Source organism: Ylistrum balloti, unplaced genomic scaffold, assembly GCF_031769215.1.
Source record: "Ylistrum balloti isolate Yb309-2 unplaced genomic scaffold, AGI_CSIRO_Ybal_v1 Utg369836, whole genome shotgun sequence".
Taxonomy (NCBI): domain Eukaryota; kingdom Metazoa; phylum Mollusca; class Bivalvia; order Pectinida; family Pectinidae; genus Ylistrum; species Ylistrum balloti.
This window is the reverse complement of record NW_026781996.1, coordinates 283,517-303,797: the sequence shown is the minus strand read 5'-3', so window position 1 is coordinate 303,797 and position 20,281 is coordinate 283,517. Positions and strand designations below refer to the sequence as shown.

Below are 20,281 nucleotides of genomic sequence, written 5' to 3'. Positions count from 1 at the left end.
TTCAGGCAGATAAAAAAATGTGAAAAGACAAATTATTACAGAGAAAGAAATCTTTATTTTCACTAGTTAGGATGCACAACTGTACACATAGCCAAGGGACTGCTAAACATGAGTTGTGTCATTTTTAACAATAATTATGATTATAAATATACATTTTATCAGTTTACAAATTTTTTGTAAAAACAGTTTTTATGTTGAATACTTAAATAGCTCTAGACAAAAAGATTGTCACAACAGCCTGTTACCTTCCCATCTAATTGGCTCTCTTAGAATTGAAGAAACAAGTCCTCCTTGTAGAAAATATTTCTATCTATACTTGTGCATTTTATCAGGTTTATTTTTCTTCATTCAGTCCCCATTGCAGTACGTTACAGTTGGCCAATACCGACCATCTGCAATACCATCACTAGCTCTTTTTAAAATGGAAATTCATATTTATGATAATAGCGAATGACTTTACATCGTCTTACATCGACAAGAGACATAAATATACCACGAACTATAACTTTGTGATTAAAAGTAGGAAACCATCATTTACTGATATCAATTGAGACAATATAAGGTATTGTAAAACGTGCCCCGGGAAGATTATTAAGTTGTGAACAACCGACAAGCCTCATGTTTGTTAACTTAATAATCTTCCTCCTGGGTCGAGATCTCCGTATCCCACCCTCAACAGGCTATTAAATATCCAGCACTAGATTCTAAAGACAAAGAGGTCCTTATTATGCACCAATAATAAATCAAATGATATAGATCTATTAAACCAATAACATTCTATTTCCGACGTTGATATTGTCTGTTTCGGATGTACGAAAAATTAATGAATCCTAACCCAGACAAAAAAAAAAAAAAAAACTTCAGAAAACTTTTGCGAAAACAGCCAGTCTATTTCTAACCCAATGTATACCAATAAATATAAGTTTGGATACTTACAATGCTTAAAACACTTACAAAACTATATAATGTTTTCCTGAAATGCTTGGTTTGTTTAAGTAACATTTCCCACAAAATGAAGAACAATATCGGGACGTTCTTAGAAAAATCCAATGACATCTGGTTGCTACATCTTCAAGTCTAGAAAGTCAATTTGCGAAATAAGTCAAAGCTGCTCAATTAATCTACAGTGCAATAAACCCAAGGTACATTACGAAACTAACCACGCCCCACATGACACTGTCCGTGGAAGCAGCCGATGTAATATCATGCTTCAGACCCATAGTCGCGTGTTCATGACTTCCGGTAGTGTGCGTGACCTTGTTCAATTTTTGGCTGACACCGTCTGAAGTGTGTTCATCTTCGTCCAAAATCATCCAAATCTCGTCTCCGATCTCGCCTCCAGAGGTCGACAAGTCGGCGAGATTTGGCAATGACGAAGTTTTGTAGGTTACGACCTCGTCTCGAACCTTAGCTGTTACGTAAGCGGTCTTGTATGTGGATGTCCGGGGATCGAAGCTCTGCTCGTCATATTTTACCTGTCATAGAAATATATCAGTGAATTATAGACCATGCTAAATATCCACATCTTCAAAATGACAACTACATGTATATCTAGTTTCCTCCACCCGGAATCATATCGGATATCTAATGTCGAAAACATCCATTTGGGTCATTTTGAGGCAGACAGAGTTAACACATTGATAAAATGCGGGGGGTCTGCCGCCTAAGACCACATGGCTGTTCATAATACCAGTTTCTGGAGCAACACGACTTACCGAAGTCGGCATCGACAGATGTTAATCCGAAATATCGTGGTCCTTTATAAATCAATGCTTGCGATGTTTGATCACAAGGAATGACGCCTACATCCTCAGCCCCGTTAGAAAATCGCACTTTCGCTTATCTAACCGTACAGGATTCGATCCAAGTGCCGAAAAGAAAGAAGCGGTTTCAAATTTTGACCTTGCGTACGTAACATCCCTTTACACCCTCCCTATATCACTATGTTCATCATGTTGTGTTAGCGGACACTATAATTTACCTCGACAAGTTCTGACATTTATAACGACCATAAATGCCAACAAACAGTGTGTGTTTACCTTAAGGACGACCGTCCCCGTCTTGATGTACTTGGAGTATGTCATCAGATAATCCGCAGCTTTAATGTCTACTCTTTTGATAGCCAGCATCATCCTCAAAGAGTCCTTTCCACAAGCTAAAATCAGAAAATTGCTTACTTTACTCGAAAATAATGGGCGCTTTTATACCATGTATACAAAATATAGTGTCCACCACATGTGCATTCAACGTTTACGCTTGTAAGTCACATGTATGTGTGCCGAATGTATAACATATCACTGTAATCTAATCATATGCAGCTATTTCTACAGGCTACAATGGGTTACGTCCCCTTACCGCTTATTTGAGTCGTAGTCACGAGAATGGGGCCAGTTATGGTTGAATCAAACTAAAAAGGACTTCGTTGGTACTGTTTTAAAGCATAAACAAAAAGTGAACACCTTCAATTATTATTATTTGTATTATAAAATTGTATTATAGAATTTTCACTGGAAGTTTAACACAAGGGACACTCGTACAGTGTATTTCGATCACTTTTGATTTGCCTTAGTCGCCTCTTAGGCTTCAAAATTTTAGCCGCTTAATGTTACTGGCATGAGGTATAAGGGCGAAACTGTTGTAAGGTGCAGTTTAATTCATTTTTCGTCTCTACTGTATGTAATTGTTTTTATTTAATGATATAGTGACGTTTGATGGCTTCCTATAGGAGCAAAGAAACGCCCACCGTCTTCTTTTTGTGTATTTCTAATATATGTTCCCAAGGTCGTCTGTGTGGGTATACACTCATTTGCACACCTGCTACACAGTTACACTAAAAATGCAATGCAACTAATAAAACCAACCCGTCGAGAGGTATTGATGTTTAAAATAAATTCCTTAGCAATATTTTCACGTACAAAGCTGAAATATGGTGAGATTTTGAAGCTATTTGTTTGATTTGAAACTATATTTATATCTACGAGAAGACATGGGTTATGTCTCCTTAGCGCTAGTCTAGTCGGAGGCACGTGAACGAACAGATAGAATGAGGTCAGTCATGGAAGAGTGATTTTAGCGGACTCTGACTCGGAGACCTGTGCAGTCATGGTTATATAGGTATCTGTTATATCCTACATATGATACATTTGCTATTCCGTAACTCATTTTGAATTTAAATCCTTGATAGCATAAATTCAGGTCAACAATAGCTTATGAATGAAAACATCAAATTTTATTATGAGTGCACATTGTCAGTAATTTCGGTACTTACATTCCTTCAGGATAGCTGTATTGTCCATGCAAGCCGAACACTGGAAATGGAATGCCTTACACGCCCCCTGTGGATCACGTGACACATCCTCACAGTCCACAGCGCTCCTCTTGTGCCTTGTGAACCCACCACTGCTGACAAAGATGCCTTGTGTCCCTCCACTTGAACTGCCGCCCAGTCGGAAGTGTTTGACCACCCACCTGCTGTGTGAACGTTGTGCCATCGAGCCTGGCTCAGACATATCCTCCGACACTGGGATCTGACTATCGGGACTGTCTACCCAGGTCCGGACTGGTACCGGAATGGGAGTGTCTGTTTAAAAAGGTTTTACATTTACACATTTTTTATATATCGTCGTTTACGCATGGCTGTGAGGCTTGCACAAAAGTATAAAGTTTTGTCTTTAATTTTAGTTAAAAATGCATGATGTTTGTTTACATCCACAAATTTCATATAAAGACTACGCTTTAAAAATGAAGAGACATATACGACAGCTATTTTTAATAGATATTGCGTGATATGTGAATTTTTAAAAAGTGCATGATTATATCAATTAACTCATTTGCTCTTGAAAACACTTTATTGCAATTTGCCTTATAAATGAACCCAAATATCTGCACCTACTCCTTCCGGTTTTCCGGTAGTACATCTCTATTTGACCTCGTCGATGTTATAGAATTTCTCTTTTAAATGCTTTATAAAATGCGGTTATCAATACATACAGTGATGCAGGTACAGAAAAAAAATACTTAAACGACATCAATGGGTGTAATGAAAGAGGTATGGCGCTTAACAGTGATGGAGTACCTATTTAAGACATCGCCTTGGTCGATCTAAAAACGTGCACTCCGAGATATACTTAATATTGAACAAAAGGTGTGTTTACCGTGTATGTCGCTGGCGATATTATGATTAAAGCTGGAACATGTACCAGAAAAGGCAAAAACAGAAGATAAGTGCGATGGCCAGAGGACTTCTCAATGTTTAACCTTTTATGATCCTGAAGTTACATTGAACATTGAAATGGCATTCCGACACTATCAAGTAGGACTTATGTCACTAGCACTATCGTGCAACTAACTGGCTGTATTCATTATCATCGAAGGTAATAGGTCGGATTTGGTCAGTAATTGCCGCAACGCATATGAATTTGAATAATTCAACACTTGCCTCTAGAATTAGTTCATAAAAATGTGTGTTTATAAGAAGAAACAAACAAAAAGATAACATCATGATGTAGGAACCCACAACGTATATTCAATTTTGAAATCATAATTACTTAACATTTTTGAAGTTTTTCGGTATCAGCGCACGCTTGCACCAGTTTCGAGGACAGGATTAGTTACATCTGATCACATTGGATTAGGGTCGCTTGCCTAAAAGTACATGTGTACATTGTGTGTCAAAACTGCATTTGAAGCCGGGGAAACCCATGTTTTACTGCATATTGCATCAAGCAATACCTTTATCGATCTGTTAAAGAATAACACATGACGAATATCCTATTTTTTCAGGTAATTTGTGTATGGATATAACGCACTGGAATTACCTTACCGAATTATCGAAATTAAAAATGATGTTCTTAATTCATTGTTGCTTACATACGACAAATCAGGCGGTTACATGCCATGTGTCATTGATCATTGACTCTGATGTTTGTCAACCTTGTTTCATTAGCGTCATCGTACATATATCTATGAAATCAAGTGTCAACAGTTGCACATGAACTTCTAGTACCATTTCTAGTAAGCACCCGAGTCGAAGCACAGGGACTTAGCACAATTTCCAATCCACAGTCCATCTATATATGCATTGCAGTAACTACTGGGAACGCATATTGAGCCATGGGTTGGGAATTCGAGTGAGGTCCCTTTGAATTCAAGTCTCTGAATGATCTACTCAAGAACTATAGAATTCATCTCCTTGTACTTATCCCTGGCTTCGTGATCTAATTGAATAACCTCAGTATCTCGCCTTTGGACTCCTCTGTATTTTCGTACTTACTCATGAGGTCCCCAAACTGGTCCACCGCGTTTGAGACGAGGCTGCCCATCACTGATGTCAGTTGCTGCATCTTCTTATTCACCTGTGTCATAATTGTGGGCATCTGCTCCATTACAGAAGTAACGGCCTGGTCAATATTTTTATCGGAGATCACGTGTGATATCGAATCAGCCGCCTTGTCGGCCACGCCCATCAATGAGTCGACGTCAATGTCGCTACTCACGCTTTCGATAGCTCCGCGCACACGTGGCATTAATCCCGGGAGTTCATGTACAGAGGTTTGGAGATTTTCCTGAAAAAAAACCAAAAGGTCATTCTCATTGGCAACTGAATCCACGAGTTTTTAGGCTGGTTTTATTACTATTATTTTATCCCCCATTAAATTTTATAAATATATTGCATGCATCATGTAAGTAAACAAAATAAGTGAGAGGTAAAGACTATTTCTTGTTTTCTAAAGGTAGTTTTCAATCTTGCATACTGAAATAATTATACACAATGCACATAGATTGGGAAATTTTCTGAACTTTGAAACTTGAAGCCGATTTAAATTTGATTCTTCGTTGAGAGATCAGTAATTGGTAATAAAATAACATTTCTGGGAGAAAAGTGCAGGTCTTAATACACATCCTTGACATAGCACTACTGGTAAGATATTTCTCTGACATCAAGATTGTGACCATTAAAACATTAAGATACACATGAAAAGTCATGAAGCTCGGAAACATTTAAAAGATTAAAACTATGACACAAAACATGAAACAGTTTCAAATCAAACAAAAATAGAAATAGCATATTCTGAATTATTATCCTCTATACAACATTTTTTCAACAAATGTCCGTTTTGAGGGGAACACCATACCTGGAGTTTGTGAAGTTTGCCCTCTGCTTTGTGTAAGAGTTCCTTCCCTTTAGAATGGAGAGTTGACGGAACGTTCTTTAAGATGTCTTCCTCGGCGTTTTTTGTGAAGCCTTTCAGACCCATCTCTACTGGTAACGGCGAAGTCAGGAACTGCACGCCCGGGATTTCCTCCTCAGGGCTGTTATTTCCCGGGATACTATTGCTTTCTACAGATATTGTCTCTATAGTGGCTACGTCCAGGCTGCATTCCATAGCTCTGTAACATCATTAAAATCTTTAATATTTCACACAAGGAATGACAAATTATCGGACTGTAACGGGTCATCTTGCCCGTTAAAACAATACTTTATATGATTAAATTTTTTGTGCTGTGTCATCTTTATGATTTTGAAGATGTACGTTTGATTCTCATAGAGTTTTTCAGTAGAACAGACCAACATTACTAGTGAGAGGCCTGTACAATTTCTTCTTCATGTGATCATTTTAGATTCCAAATAAACCACGTTTCATTCTAATATCCTGCATAGCCAGCCAAGCACAGGAAAATTGTTGGTGGAAACTTTCCCACTTCAGTAGAACAGTTGGTATACTGAATTCCTCTGATTTTGACATCGATCTTACCGTTTCTCGCATGCCTCCGTAACACAGAGTTGGCAAGCATCTGTCTTTGAAGTGGCGTTGTAGAAGCATGCCTTCACAAAATTCACCATTTTCACTCGCGCAGACTCCAGATGAGTGACTGAGTCCGTGAGACGCTCTACGAGTCGACCTTTGACCGCCACATTGAGGACTATAATGTGATAAATAAATAGAAACAAGTTTAACATTTTATGCAGCAACCAACGGCGTCATAGCCGTTTTTAAAATTGCAATTAGAAAATTGAAAATGTCTAATTAATTGCTGCCTATCATTGTTACCAAAGAGGTCCAAATTACCAAATACTTAATTTACATATAAAACATCAAATATAGTCAGGAACAGACGTATTTGTTGAAAGCTGGGTTTGATCATGACCTTCCTGATGCTGAAGGTTTGTTTAAATCACATTTTGTTCAAGTGATATTCAAATTACTTTTAGCCTTTAAACCATGCTGTCTCAAAACAGAAAAAATACATGTTTAGATATAGGAGGAAGGTCAGCGGAGAGTAGGCACTTGTTTTAATGCTCTCTCGTGATATTTGTACCGGAAGAGATCAGTGTTCTCCCTTTTAGAGGATCGTAGAGGATGATAACTTTTATTCTTTTCTCAAATCCATGTATATACTCACGGACAGTGTCGTCGGTACCAAGTTCCTTAAAAGTGTTGCCAAATATACATCCGGGTCCCGTCAGCAAGACAAAGACAATCAACACGAAGTGCCACCTCTGTCATAGAAAAATATCAAAAACGTGCCACACATATTGAATATTTTAGATAACAGCAATTAATATGAAGGAATGTGTTGTGTTAAGAAAAAATTTTGCATTAATATCTGAAATGAATAATGCTCGCTGCAAAATCTATGAGCGGAGCAACCTCCTACTCATTGAAATCGTTTCTAAATACGATCACACTTGACCTTGTCAAAGGTGATGCATTTAAGGTTTGGTTGAGTTATCAAACGTGACAAGGAACTATCAAATGATGATAATGGGGAAACCGTCATCCGCCTGGGGTTGAAATCGTGGTTGAGGGCGGGGGAGGTGTAGGAGATGGAAGACAGTTACAATGTGATAAAATAATAATGGGGAAGTGGGACTGCCATGTGGTAGTTAGGTGGGGAAGGGGGGCATCACGTTACTATTACATGACATGAAAGAAGAGGGAGACAGGAGTGGAGTTATATATCATAGAGAGAATTTTTGAAATTCAATTATAAAGGCATCACTTTTAACAAATGATGGGGCATCGCGTCTCTTAAAATTGGGATCATCATGCGGTTTTAGTTTGATCATACTTTATTTGACCAAAAATCAAATGGAATTGGACACAAGTTAAACAACTTAGGAACGTCCTCTTCCATAAACAATTATACAAGGTTACATACATATATGGCAGCATTTCATCAAACATTGAATCATTGATTTATACATAAAATAAACATTACTGTATACTGATGTAAAAATTCCCAATATCAGCAGTTTTATAATATTACTTCTAAGATATATAGTATGAATATCATTTATACACTTTGTATAAATTTATGCGAATCTATTTGTATTTTTAATGAATTTTTGAACAATCAGTCGAATATTTTCGGCTTGGTTCAGATGAACAGAACCGTTCAACAGGACATCTAGATCAACGATTATGTCACAAATAGATAGTTTCCTAAAAAGTGTATCACGAGAGAGGTTGTACATGTTACATTGAAAGAAATAATGAAAATGATTTTCTAAAGGGTGGGTACAGTTGCATGCTGGAGATAATACTACATTACATGTGAAAAGATCTGCATTCAAAGCACTACAACCGTGACGAGTTCTAGCATGTATCACATCTAATTTTCTGTTACATACAGTCAGATTAGTCACAGGTTTGATTTGCCTTGAAATATTACGTTTAAATTTTGACACTGTCTCTATATTTCTAGTTGATATATCTAAAGAGTTCCCTATTCTGAGGATATAAAAGACCTTTCATACATAACGTCCCTACATTTTGGTAATACATAATCTTGACCAGTTCTTAATTTATATCTACTAATATTAATTTACTCTATTAGGCAATAGTTCCTATAATAATATGGAACTAAGTCATGGTTCATTTTGTACAGTAATAAAAGTTGGTTTTTTTTACGTCTGTCTTCAAGTTTTTCCCAACCGGTCTCATTATATAAAGACTGTACACTTGCAAATAAAGGCAAGCCTGTGACTATTCTGGTTGCTTCAAGTTGAATTTTTTCTAGCTTATCAATGTCAGCAATGTTACAGTCATCCTAAACTTCGCCCGCATATTCCAAAATAGGTCTGTTGAATACAATGTATAATTTAGATAAGATTTCTTTATTTACTGTAAATTTCAATTTCCGTAAAACTGACAAGTGTTTAGAAGCTGATTTGATAATGTTTGAGATATGTGTTTCCCACTTGCAATTTTCATTTAAAGTTACTCCTAGATATTTGTGTGTAGCACTTTTAGTCAAAGTTGTGTTATTAAAAGTCAACTGAACATCAAGTCTTTCTAAAGAACCAGTACAAACAACGTCCGTTTTATTAGGGTTGAAACTCACATTCCACTTCTTTGACCATTGGTCAATCACTGCTAAATCATGATTCATATAATATTCTATTTCTGCACTATGTTTTGAAGAATATGCGAGCAAGGTGTCGTCAGCAAACATTCTTGACATTGAAAATTAATTTTCACAGATTTATTTATATACAGCAAAAATAGAAATGGACCTAAAACAGCCTTGAGGTACACCAGCATTCACGTAACCTGTGTGCGATAAAGCTTCTCCTAAGTATACAATTTGATTTGTATTACTTAAGTAATCTTTCAACCATTTATAAATATTGCCTTTCACCTTTTTCATTAGACCATAATACCAAAGTCTATCAAATGCTTTTGAGATATCGAAAAGTACCATACATGTTTGGAGCTTGTTTTCTAACGATAGACAGAAATTAAGGTAAAATTCTAGTAATTGTGTAACAGTAGAATGACCAGGAACAAACAGGTCTATGATTAGGAGATAAAAAACGCTTTTTTAAATAAAGGTACTGCTATAGCTGTTTTCCACTGACTTAGAGATAAATTGAAAAGCAATTTAAGTGGTATACATACACATTCAGCGGTATTTCTTAGCATGACTGATTTGATCTTTTCCGATAGCCTTGTTTAGCTTCGATGTTAAAAGATCATCCTTTATTTCGGTTTCACAAAAAAAACAACAACAATATTTTCAATAGAATTAGGACACCTTGCAGGACATTCTGGAATAAAGGTAGGCTCACCAATATTATTAGAAATAGAAGAGAAAAAACTTATTTAGTACATCTGCTTTTTCTTCATCAGAACAGACTAACTCACCTTTATCACTGTCATATAATGAGGGAACCGATTCTGATGAAGATGATTTACCAAGAAGACGATGAGTGAGTTTCCAATATTGTTTAGAATTATTCAGTGCAAAATTGTCAAGAATTCCGTTAATATTTTAAAAAATAATCGTTTAACATACTTTTTCATATTATTAACTTTGTTTTCTCTGTTGCTTGAATTTAAGAAGGTCGCATGGCCGATTAAGTCTACGTGCATATTTGTGAAGCCTATCTCTTTTCCTGATTTTCCTTCGTAAATCTGAGTTAAACCAGGGTTTATCGTTCTTCCTGACAGTGATGGTTTTCTTATGTATACAAAGGTTAGCAAAATCTAGAAAAGATGAGATAAAAATGTCACAAGCTTCATCTAAATTGCAATTTTCAAAACGTTCATCCCATGAAAAATTTCTAATCAAAGAGTTAAACCGAACATAATCTGCAGAATTGTACATCCATATATCACTCGTGTATGTATTTGTAGTTTTACCTGGTACTTTAATAACAACATGAGTGGCAGAATGATCACTAAGTTCATTACACACAGGTATTACAGAAGTTCCTAGAACATTAACAGTATCTCCCACAAATATAGGATCAATCAAAGTTTGTGTATTCGCTGTAATACTGGTAGGTTCGTTTATTACCTTGGTCAAATTAAAAAGCATTACAATATCATTAATTCTACGATTTCGAACTTTCAACAAATTATTACTAATATCGCCAAGTATGATAATATTATTACTATAATTGAAAGCTGATTCTATGGAATTTTGGAAATTATCCCAAAAAGGTATATTGGATCCTTCAGGACGATACACAGTATATATAAGATAGGAACAACCAGTGTAACTCAACTCAATCCATATTTCACCGCCATTAAATTCTAAATCTTGTCGACGTTTAGAATGAATATAATTGGCTACGTAGACCATTACACCACCACCAAATCAATTCCTATCTAGTCGAAGTGACTCTAAGATGCCTTCAATCAAAAGATCGGAATTTGGTACATTGTCATCAAGGTTCAGTAAATAATAGAACTGTATACTCGTGAGCTAATGATTCGATATCAGAAATTTTATTACGAATACTTCTCGCGTTCAGATGAAAAAAAAAGAAAATTCTGTATGTTCTGCATCAGGTCCCGGATTGGACTCTTTGTCGTTGCTTAAGAGTAGTATTAATAAGACAATATTGTATGGATTTTCTAGAAGACTTTTCTGTTTAGAGAAAACAAATCGCATAGTTTGATAGTTTAGAGCAAGTAATTTTCTTATACCAAGCAATAGTAAGATAAGAATTGCTTTATATGGTAGTACGCATGTGTGTTCATATGAAATTAAAAAAAACATTCATTTTAAAGTAGAATGTCCCTATTGCCACTCTGTACAAAATTTAATAGGCATTTTACGAATATGAATTTGAACATTAGGGCACAATGTGAATAATAAATACAGCAAAAAATTAAAAATATATACACGAATGAAAATTTATGAGAAAAAAAAACAAACAAACAACGTGTCTATGTATATGAACATAATAAATCTCCATGATGTAAAGGGAGGGCAGCAGAACAACTAGGTTGTTAACGTAAATACATGAAAAAATGTAATAAAGATATGTAAAGGTGCCAATAATATGTCAAAGCTACAAAACTAGTATCTAGCTAAATGACTAACCAACTCTACAAGAATCGCTACAAGAGATCAACATACTATACTTATACAATCAATAGGAATGCAGGGTACGATACGTGGGGACGGGGAGGGGGTTGCGGGTGTCGAATGGATTCTTTGCATAACACGTAATGTAGCAATATTATGCAGACATCAATTATAATTTATATTAAATTAACCAGATCAAAAACACTGCGTGATTATGAACAGACTTACAGACAGACAGACAGATTACAAGAACGGAGAGACAGTCAAGACATACACGTTCAAACCGACGTACCGTCAGACAGATACGTTAAGACTGACAGACTGACAGACAGTCACATTCAGACAGACAGACAGACAAACAGAACGACAGACTGCCAGAACGTCAGCCAGACACATTCAGACTGACAGACCGTCAGACAGACACATTCAGCCTGTCAGACAGACACATTCCGAAAAAAGTGTATGTGAAAACATCCAATTTAATTAGCAATATTATGCAAACTATGTTGCAGATATTTCGTAATAGGTGGATGGTGTGAATAAAATTGATGATGGTAAAGTAGTATAACATATTGTACAGTGTGTAAACTTGTATGCACCATAAATTACATATTTATGCATATAGATATTTATATATGGGCGTACTGCATACTTAACACTGGGCAGTGGAACTACTGGGTATGTAAATGTGTTTACCTACGATGTATCGGTCAGTTCACGGTTGACCGATCAATTGTTTCGAGAGCTCAGCTTCCGTGTTGGTCAAACCAACGTTAGCCACTTTCACTGGACCATCGATACAACTGACCGGTACCGCACTACCCCAACGTAAATATATGCACTGGCCAGGAGAAGTTAACGGACGGACGGACGCACCATGCGGTACTGATATGAACATTGTTAAGACTCATCCGCTGAAAGTACATGTAATACTGGACTTAAAACCCGTGGAATAGATAAATACATAAATAAATAAATTGTCAAGCGTCAGAGTGTTGTTCACAGAAAACGGCAGATAAATTTGCTGTGTGTTTTATGTCTCTAACCATATTTAAGCGGTGTTCAAATATATTCATAAATCGTATAAAGAATGTCTTGTTAGTCGAGAAGTGGAGATATCTGGAGGCAATGCCGATTTTGTCGTGGTATGAAGCTCTCCCACAGACTATCTGTAGGCACTTCCGTGTAAATATACATGTCTGACCTTCTTCTTAACCAACCTTTCCATTTCTTAATTTTTAAAAACATATACAACATTTAAGTGATTCAATAGTGTATTTTTTATCGTCCTGATTAATTGAAAACAACAATTATTATTTTGAAGTAGATGTAGGAGGCGTTTTAATATTTCTTTCTTTTAAACTAAAAATGAATCCAAATTTCGTTTTCACTTTGCTTGAAAAACAAAAAATACACACCGTGTTAGATACAAACTCGCCGTTTATAATATTCTCAAAATATCTTACACAAATATAATGCGTTCTATTTCTGGTCATGAAACACACTGCCAATTAATCAAACAAAGTTATAGTCGTGCAGCATAAAATATAAAACATAACGAGATGACGTCAAGGGAAAAGCAGAATAATTGAAATTTGTTTCTCTGCCTTTAAAAAAAAAAAATTCAGCAAGGATTTAAAGTATGCGAAATTCGACCTCAATTATTACAGACGTAGTTACTTAGAGAAAATGGACTTACCATGACGATTGTGCTGTATTCCGATATAAAATCACAAATATTGTAGATGGTGTTTATATCCTGTTGTTTCCCATTCCTTAACCATACAGTTGTATTTTTGGTGTTTCCAGATTTTCCTTGTCACCATAAGTTCCAGGGATGGCTGGTATTACAGGGGTCCCAGACGGGAGATAACTTCCTGTAAGAGTCATTACTCAGGGTGGCAGACTCGAATGTTGTTTATGAATAAAAATAACTCTCTTTTCTCTGCTGTACGCATGGGTGTTGATTCGAGCAAAAAGAAACAAAAAACAAACAAAAACAACCGAGAGAGTTGATAATTTTTCGTAATTGGATATAGTCAAACTCGGCGTGTACAGACAGCGTCTCTGTTACAGAGTAACGCTAGAATTACAAAATTGTCGAAAAATATCAATCTGAAATACAAAAGTTCTTTGACACTTTAGATATTTTGTTCTTTGGAAATGATAAACGTAACAACTGAAAAAAGGGAAAGCTTGTTTAAACATTGATAGAAAGGACAGAGGTGTTTTGAAATTCATTGATACCCCTTACTGGTGCCTCTTTGTTTACAACCGGAACTTATACACCTTGCGGTGAATTGTCCAATAATCGAAGGATGATTGACAGGTGATCGATCAAGGCTGATCGGGAGGCTCTAATGGTAATGTGCGTTTTCCCGAAGTCAACACACCATAGTAAATGTCCATATATTTACATCGGGGCGTAACAATTTTGTTTCATTGATTCGTCTAAGTTATAAACAGCGATTCATGTTCAGTGACTATTCCAATCGCTTGGTGTTACCTAACCGACGACGTTAGTACTCTGGCAACGTGCCAGCTGCCCTTCCTCCCCCTACCCCCACCCCCCTTTCTGGTGTGGTTGCATGATAGTTAGAGGTTACTGTGTAACTTTTGGTCTTTAGTTGAGCGTTCGCTCCTGTTTTCGGTGCTGTCACATGGCCGAAATATACCAGAGGTAGCCAACGTTCAGCATCGTGTAACAACTGGGTTCATTCGTTGTCAGTATAACGTAACCGGGAAAGTAATAGAGACCTTCGGCAGTTTTCTTCTGTGTGAAAGCGCTGTAAAGTAGTTCATCAGTTGCCAATATAAGTTAATGACAGGAGCATGGGGAGAGTGCTATTGGGGGCGGTTTCGTAGTGCCCGCACAATGAATAGTCACCCCCGTCGGCCGTCGATCGAGTCGATATAGTCGGCATAGCCGTTGATAGGACATCCTATGGATTATCTCTCGGCTTGTCCATGTATTACTTCAGAAGTAGAAAAGACATGAAGACATATACGGTACATGTATCTAGAGTACGATTATTCCTTACAGTGCAGCTGAACTACATCCTGTGACAATATGCCAATTTTGGCGATAAATTTCCAAGATCAATAGATAACAAATACCATTTAAAAAAGAAAACCACACGTTCTATATTGAAAAAGAAAACTGTTAAAAATATTAGTGTTTTATTACGCAAAAACAGATATAGATATACACTGAAATACATCACAGTATAAATATATTCTTGGTTGATAGAAAATATCAACCTTAAGCTTTTACTTTCTTACTCAAGGATAATAATAGATTTTATCCATTACTGTTCCACTCACATTGTTCGGTTCTATTCCAAACAACGCATATTCTGGACTCTTTGGGATAATGCAGAGTCAAATGAATTTTAATATTTTAAATCTAAATACTGTCTTTATCTTAGATTTCAATTACAAAGAATATCATTATTATGGCCATGGTTGATACTTGTCATTAGAGATTGTGCAGTGTAAGGAACGACAACTCTGTAGAGATTCGAATTCTACAAGTCAATATTCCGTCATTACTCAATTTCACTTCCCGTTTTGTCTCATAACATAATTTAATTTCTAATATTAACACAATATTATCACAAGCATTATATGATGATCATGATATAAGTCTTAGAACTAATGTGACCACTGAACACAAGGCAAGAACGAATGTCGTACTTGATGAAGTTCGGGATTGTCCGTTGCAGAACGTGGTCGAACAAGTGCATTCCCCGTAACCCAATTTGTTGTCACAAGTATCTGATGCTGAAGTGAGACAGGTGCGCTCGACACTAGAAAATGCTGTAAAATAAGAAAAAAAATATGTTTATTAAAAAATACGCTTTTATTATAAGAATATATATAGTGTTAATATTAACCCTTTATTCACCTTTCACAAGGATCTTTATAAAACATATCATGATACCTTTCCTTGGAAGATTTTGAATCAAAGCATTGATATAGGTACCATCCCTCTTCCCTTTTTAATCAGGGGGATCTAGATTTTAAATAGTGTATATTAATCGACATTGATAACTCATAACAATACACGGAATTCTTTCAAAATTCTTTCTACCGAATTGCAACTCTGAAAATTGTAATCAAGGACTTGTACTGTAACTAGCCGGTGGAAATGTCCAAACAGAATTGTCCAGATTTCAAAAATACAAAATTTAACTACCAACAAATGAGCTGATAATTAACGGAGACTGCACATGCTAACGTTTAGTATAGAGTTAAATGTTATATTTCTAGCTTATACATAAGGACGGTTTTAATTATAATGAATACAATTTATCGATATCTCTTGTGCGATTATTTAACAAATCTGCCAATAGCTTCTTCTAAATAAAGATGAAACCCAGGGTCATGATATCAGTTAGTGACATGATGTATGCGTCGATAATAAAGCAGCAGAAATTACAACACATTACCAGTTTTGATTTATATATTCTTACTTGTGCCCAGTGCCAGAAAAGACTTCCCACAAGCCGCACATCCTGATGCTGTCTTCCGGTTATCCTGCAAGGTTGTCTCATCAATAACCTCCCCACATCCGGCGTCACCACTGGTACATAACCAGCAGTCTATAGCCACGCCTACAACATATGACCACCTTCATAAACTATCATTATACAGCGAGGATGTTTTCCTCGTTATCGTTTTCACGTATCAGGACATACCCTTGTCATTTCGTCCCTTGATATATCTGTGCTTATACGTATCATTTATTTTCTGAGTACTTAGGTCACGTGTGTTGTTCATTTTGTTTGAACAAAATCTGAAGTTGTGTGTGTAGTCTGTCGCTTATTTTCTCTTCCGACCCCTCCCTCCTTTTTTAATTAAAAAACAGTTGCCGGTCAACTTATCCGGAGTTTATACAAAACTAATCAAGAAAATTATCAAATTTCGAAATGAGGTTATTTTCCCTTTGACCGAAAAACATTTGACAGTGAGAACGACGCGTGATTCCCATATTTTCGTCTTTTTGAAATATAGATCTTCATTCGAGAACTTGAAACTACTATTTCTGGTCAAATCACCACCAGACTACTTGTACAGTCCCGGGTCTCTATGTATTAAACAATAAGATTTTCCTTCAAATTCGAATTATACGAAATTTCTTGTAAAAACTTATTGAAGGTGAAGAAAACGTGACATTGAAGTTTTTTTTTATATGAAATGGTACCACATACATGGCCTCGATAAAACAACAAAGTTTTATCACCACTATTACAGCCTGTCATATTACACGGACACATACCCCTAGCAGTGAGATCTCAAAAGACTTATAACCAATATTTTTATGGCACACGGGTCATGTTCTTTCTATTAAAAAATAGATTTATTTGGGAGATTCGGCAGCAAACTGTAAAATCGTCCTTTAGTCGGAAGGAACATATGCCAGTTTTATTTCCCTTGTATGTCGTTAGAGTAGAGATGTCCATGCCCCTAACCAACCCCCCACCCCCATACACACACATACACTCACACACACTGCAGAATCAATGAGTTTTTTCTGTGTCCTATTAAGGGGTTAAGTGAACTCATCAAAGCATTTCCTTCTGTTTATTTTTCCGGCATGTCCCCCTTGACACCAGTCCTCATATGGCCCCTGCTTGTTGTCAAGGACAATGGCAAGTAGTAGCTTTTTTGAAAACAACGATGTTCGCCCTACCCATTTCGAAATGCATTGCATGCCTGTGATACATTTGCAGAAGATAAAAGGGAATCACTCTGCAGCTTCGGTATAAAATTTTCAATTCAATCTTAAATGGGAAAAATCAGTACAACGATTACTGAAGTTGTAATGATATATCACCCGAATCCAGACAATAGAACTCTGTGATTTTGATCACATACAACGGTAAGTTTTGTTACCAAGTCTTCGGTTCATAACAAATTTCCATATTCAGCGCGTGCTCCATAGACATGGCTGTATGTTGTTAGAAAGCATTATACACACCTGTCTATAGCAATACATGTTACCTTGACAACAGCTGTATAAGTACCCTTTATAGATAGCTTAAACAAAGGTATCCTTTTTTATCAGGAATTGTGACCAGTAACACAGCGAAGATATATAGTATTAATGATTAATTTCGTCCCGAGTGTGGCGGTCAATACACACTTGTAACAGCAACAGCACTTCCTCTGTTCGCTTTCATAATAATGTGTCAGTATCTGATGTACACACATTAACAAGTCATTTCGGCCCATCTGTAGCCTGTTTAACTAGCTATTTTTTCCGTATGCACTATTAACTTCTATCAATTCTAAATTTCTAAACTAGCCTGTGTACAATTATCAACTTACCCGTATGTATTGTTGTAAACGTCCAGATGAGAAAAAGGGTCAACAAACACTGCATTAGGCCCATAGCTTGTCCAGCAGCAGGTCTCTATACACAAACACAAATATCAGAACTACTCTCCCAAAAAGTACGTGAGAGATTAATTTACTCTCACAAACTGATTATTTAGATACAAGTCATATTATTTCCATGACTGGAAATCGTCCAAGTGTTGCCTGTTGTTATGCAGTCTCTGTCCCGTCGTAAAATTTTACTGTTTACGAATCAATATCACTAGGAATTCCGCACCAACATAACAGTCCTGTTAGACACGTCCAGGTTGTACTAACTAGCACCAGGTAAACTCATTAAAAATACACAGTTTAGATATCGATAATGCCATTTGTGATTTTAGCATGACGAGAAGTAGACATTATAATCCAGTGAGATTAATGGTCCCGAGGTTTTTATACATAGCCGGGTGAATACACCCGTATTTACGATCGCAATAAAAATCAATTACTAAGCTGCTTTGTGATGTGTTCTCGCTAAATCTGTGTACCCGGCTCGCATTGATCCGTGTTGTCGTATTCGGTTTATAATCCGACTTTTAATATGTGATTAAAATGTTTTGAAATTAATCAATAAAAATAAGGATTTAAAACATATCTTATTGTTGTATACCAGGAGAGTTATTCATGCATTGAAAGTATTTCTGTTGGCATTCATGGGCATATGAGTGCCAAAAGGATAAGGACATATCCTGTTGGTATTCATAATCCCCATGTACACTAACTAAAATTATTTTGATAGTTAAATATTTGTATAATAAATTTCATTTTTTTCTTGTTATAAGTATGGCGGGGTCCGAGTGGATACGTCTGACCGTCTTATATCATCAGCCCTCCACCTTCGGGTCGCGGGTTCTAGGCCTTCCTGCGGAAGTCGCCTGGTACTGGCCATAGGTCAGTGATTTTTCTACGTGAACTACGTCTTTCTTCCACCACCCAAACCTGGCACGTAATTGAACGACCATGGCAGTGAAAGGACGTAAAAAAATGTCTGATTTCGGCAATCTCACAGATCTAGAGCGAGACAATGCGGCAATAAAGTGTCTCCGCCAGTGCGACAACGCGACAAAAGATCATTTCGCGTTGCCGGGGACTTTTGTCACATTGTCGGATTTATCTTGTCGTATTGTCGCGTTGGCGCCCCACCATTACTACTAGACGATCGGTGACTGAAATCAGTCACAATGAATGCATTAGTATATCCTTACACCGTTGGTAGTTACGAAACCAATTGTCTTCGGTATAGTTAAAACGTAGCAGTGCCATACCACGGGATAGACAATAGTATATACAAGGCTTACAAGTTTCAGGTATACAAACAACTATGTCGTCACACTTGCTTCCTGTAATGCAAAAGGAAATTCTATTACGTAAACAAAAACAATAAGATTACACAATGTGATAGCAATATTCCAACCTCAAGCATTTATATATATGTACAGAAAGTAGAGCACGATATTAGCAAAATGAAATTAATTCTGTCATTCTGACGTCCGTTTGATATCTTGATTGATGTCAAAAAATACTCTGGCCAGGTTCAGTATCTATATGAACATTTTTTCCCGTACATAATCGTTCATACTACCTGGAAATTTATGTCGGTCTGATGCCTGATGTACGTATTAATGATATCCAGAAAGACGTATGATTTATTATACAATAAATGCCATTCAACGTATGGCCATTATGGCGTTAGTCATATTTGTCTTTCTGGGTGATATTCTTGGTCAGACAAGAATGAAATTCTGTTTAGGATGTTTAGCACTTTTACTGATATTTCATGCTCTTAGGAGATGTTTACTCACCACGAATATGTAAAGGAAGGTAACTCTTGAAACATTGACCGATTTTTCTCATCAATATGGTCAGAGTTATCTTTCTTGAGTTTGGTACATATGAAACATAATCTCGGTGAATGTTGACTATAATGTTTAAAGTTTAACAGAAGTAAAGATACCAGTAACCTAAACTGAAGCGTGCTTACGTCTCTGTGCTAATACAGCAATGGTTATTAAGCTATGTTAGTTTTATATTCCATTATGCCACATGGTTAAATAAGAATTTAAAAACGGAA

At 36.4% G+C, this 20,281-nt stretch overlaps 2 protein-coding genes across 2 annotated transcripts; both read right to left on the bottom strand.

Moving 5' to 3' along the window:
• Positions 1 to 68: 68 nt before the first annotated feature.
• LOC132545267 (uncharacterized) lies at positions 69 to 9,459 on the bottom strand. The gene is made up of 8 exons (XM_060208941.1): positions 9,349 to 9,459; positions 7,405 to 7,501; positions 6,756 to 6,924; positions 6,135 to 6,390; positions 5,273 to 5,564; positions 3,269 to 3,580; positions 2,040 to 2,155; positions 69 to 1,475 (listed from the first exon to the last, which is right to left on the bottom strand). Exons 1-8 carry the CDS (start codon positions 9,457 to 9,459, stop codon positions 1,122 to 1,124), a joined length of 1,707 nt encoding a protein of 568 aa, XP_060064924.1. The 3' UTR covers positions 69 to 1,121.
• Positions 9,460 to 15,460: 6,001 nt separating this feature from the next.
• On the bottom strand, positions 15,461 to 19,172 carry LOC132545266 (uncharacterized). Its single transcript, XM_060208940.1, has 4 exons — positions 19,047 to 19,172; positions 18,160 to 18,244; positions 16,302 to 16,442; positions 15,461 to 15,645 (listed from the first exon to the last, which is right to left on the bottom strand). Exons 1-4 carry the CDS (start codon positions 19,170 to 19,172, stop codon positions 15,461 to 15,463), a joined length of 537 nt encoding a protein of 178 aa, XP_060064923.1.
• Positions 19,173 to 20,281: the final 1,109 nt, after the last annotated feature.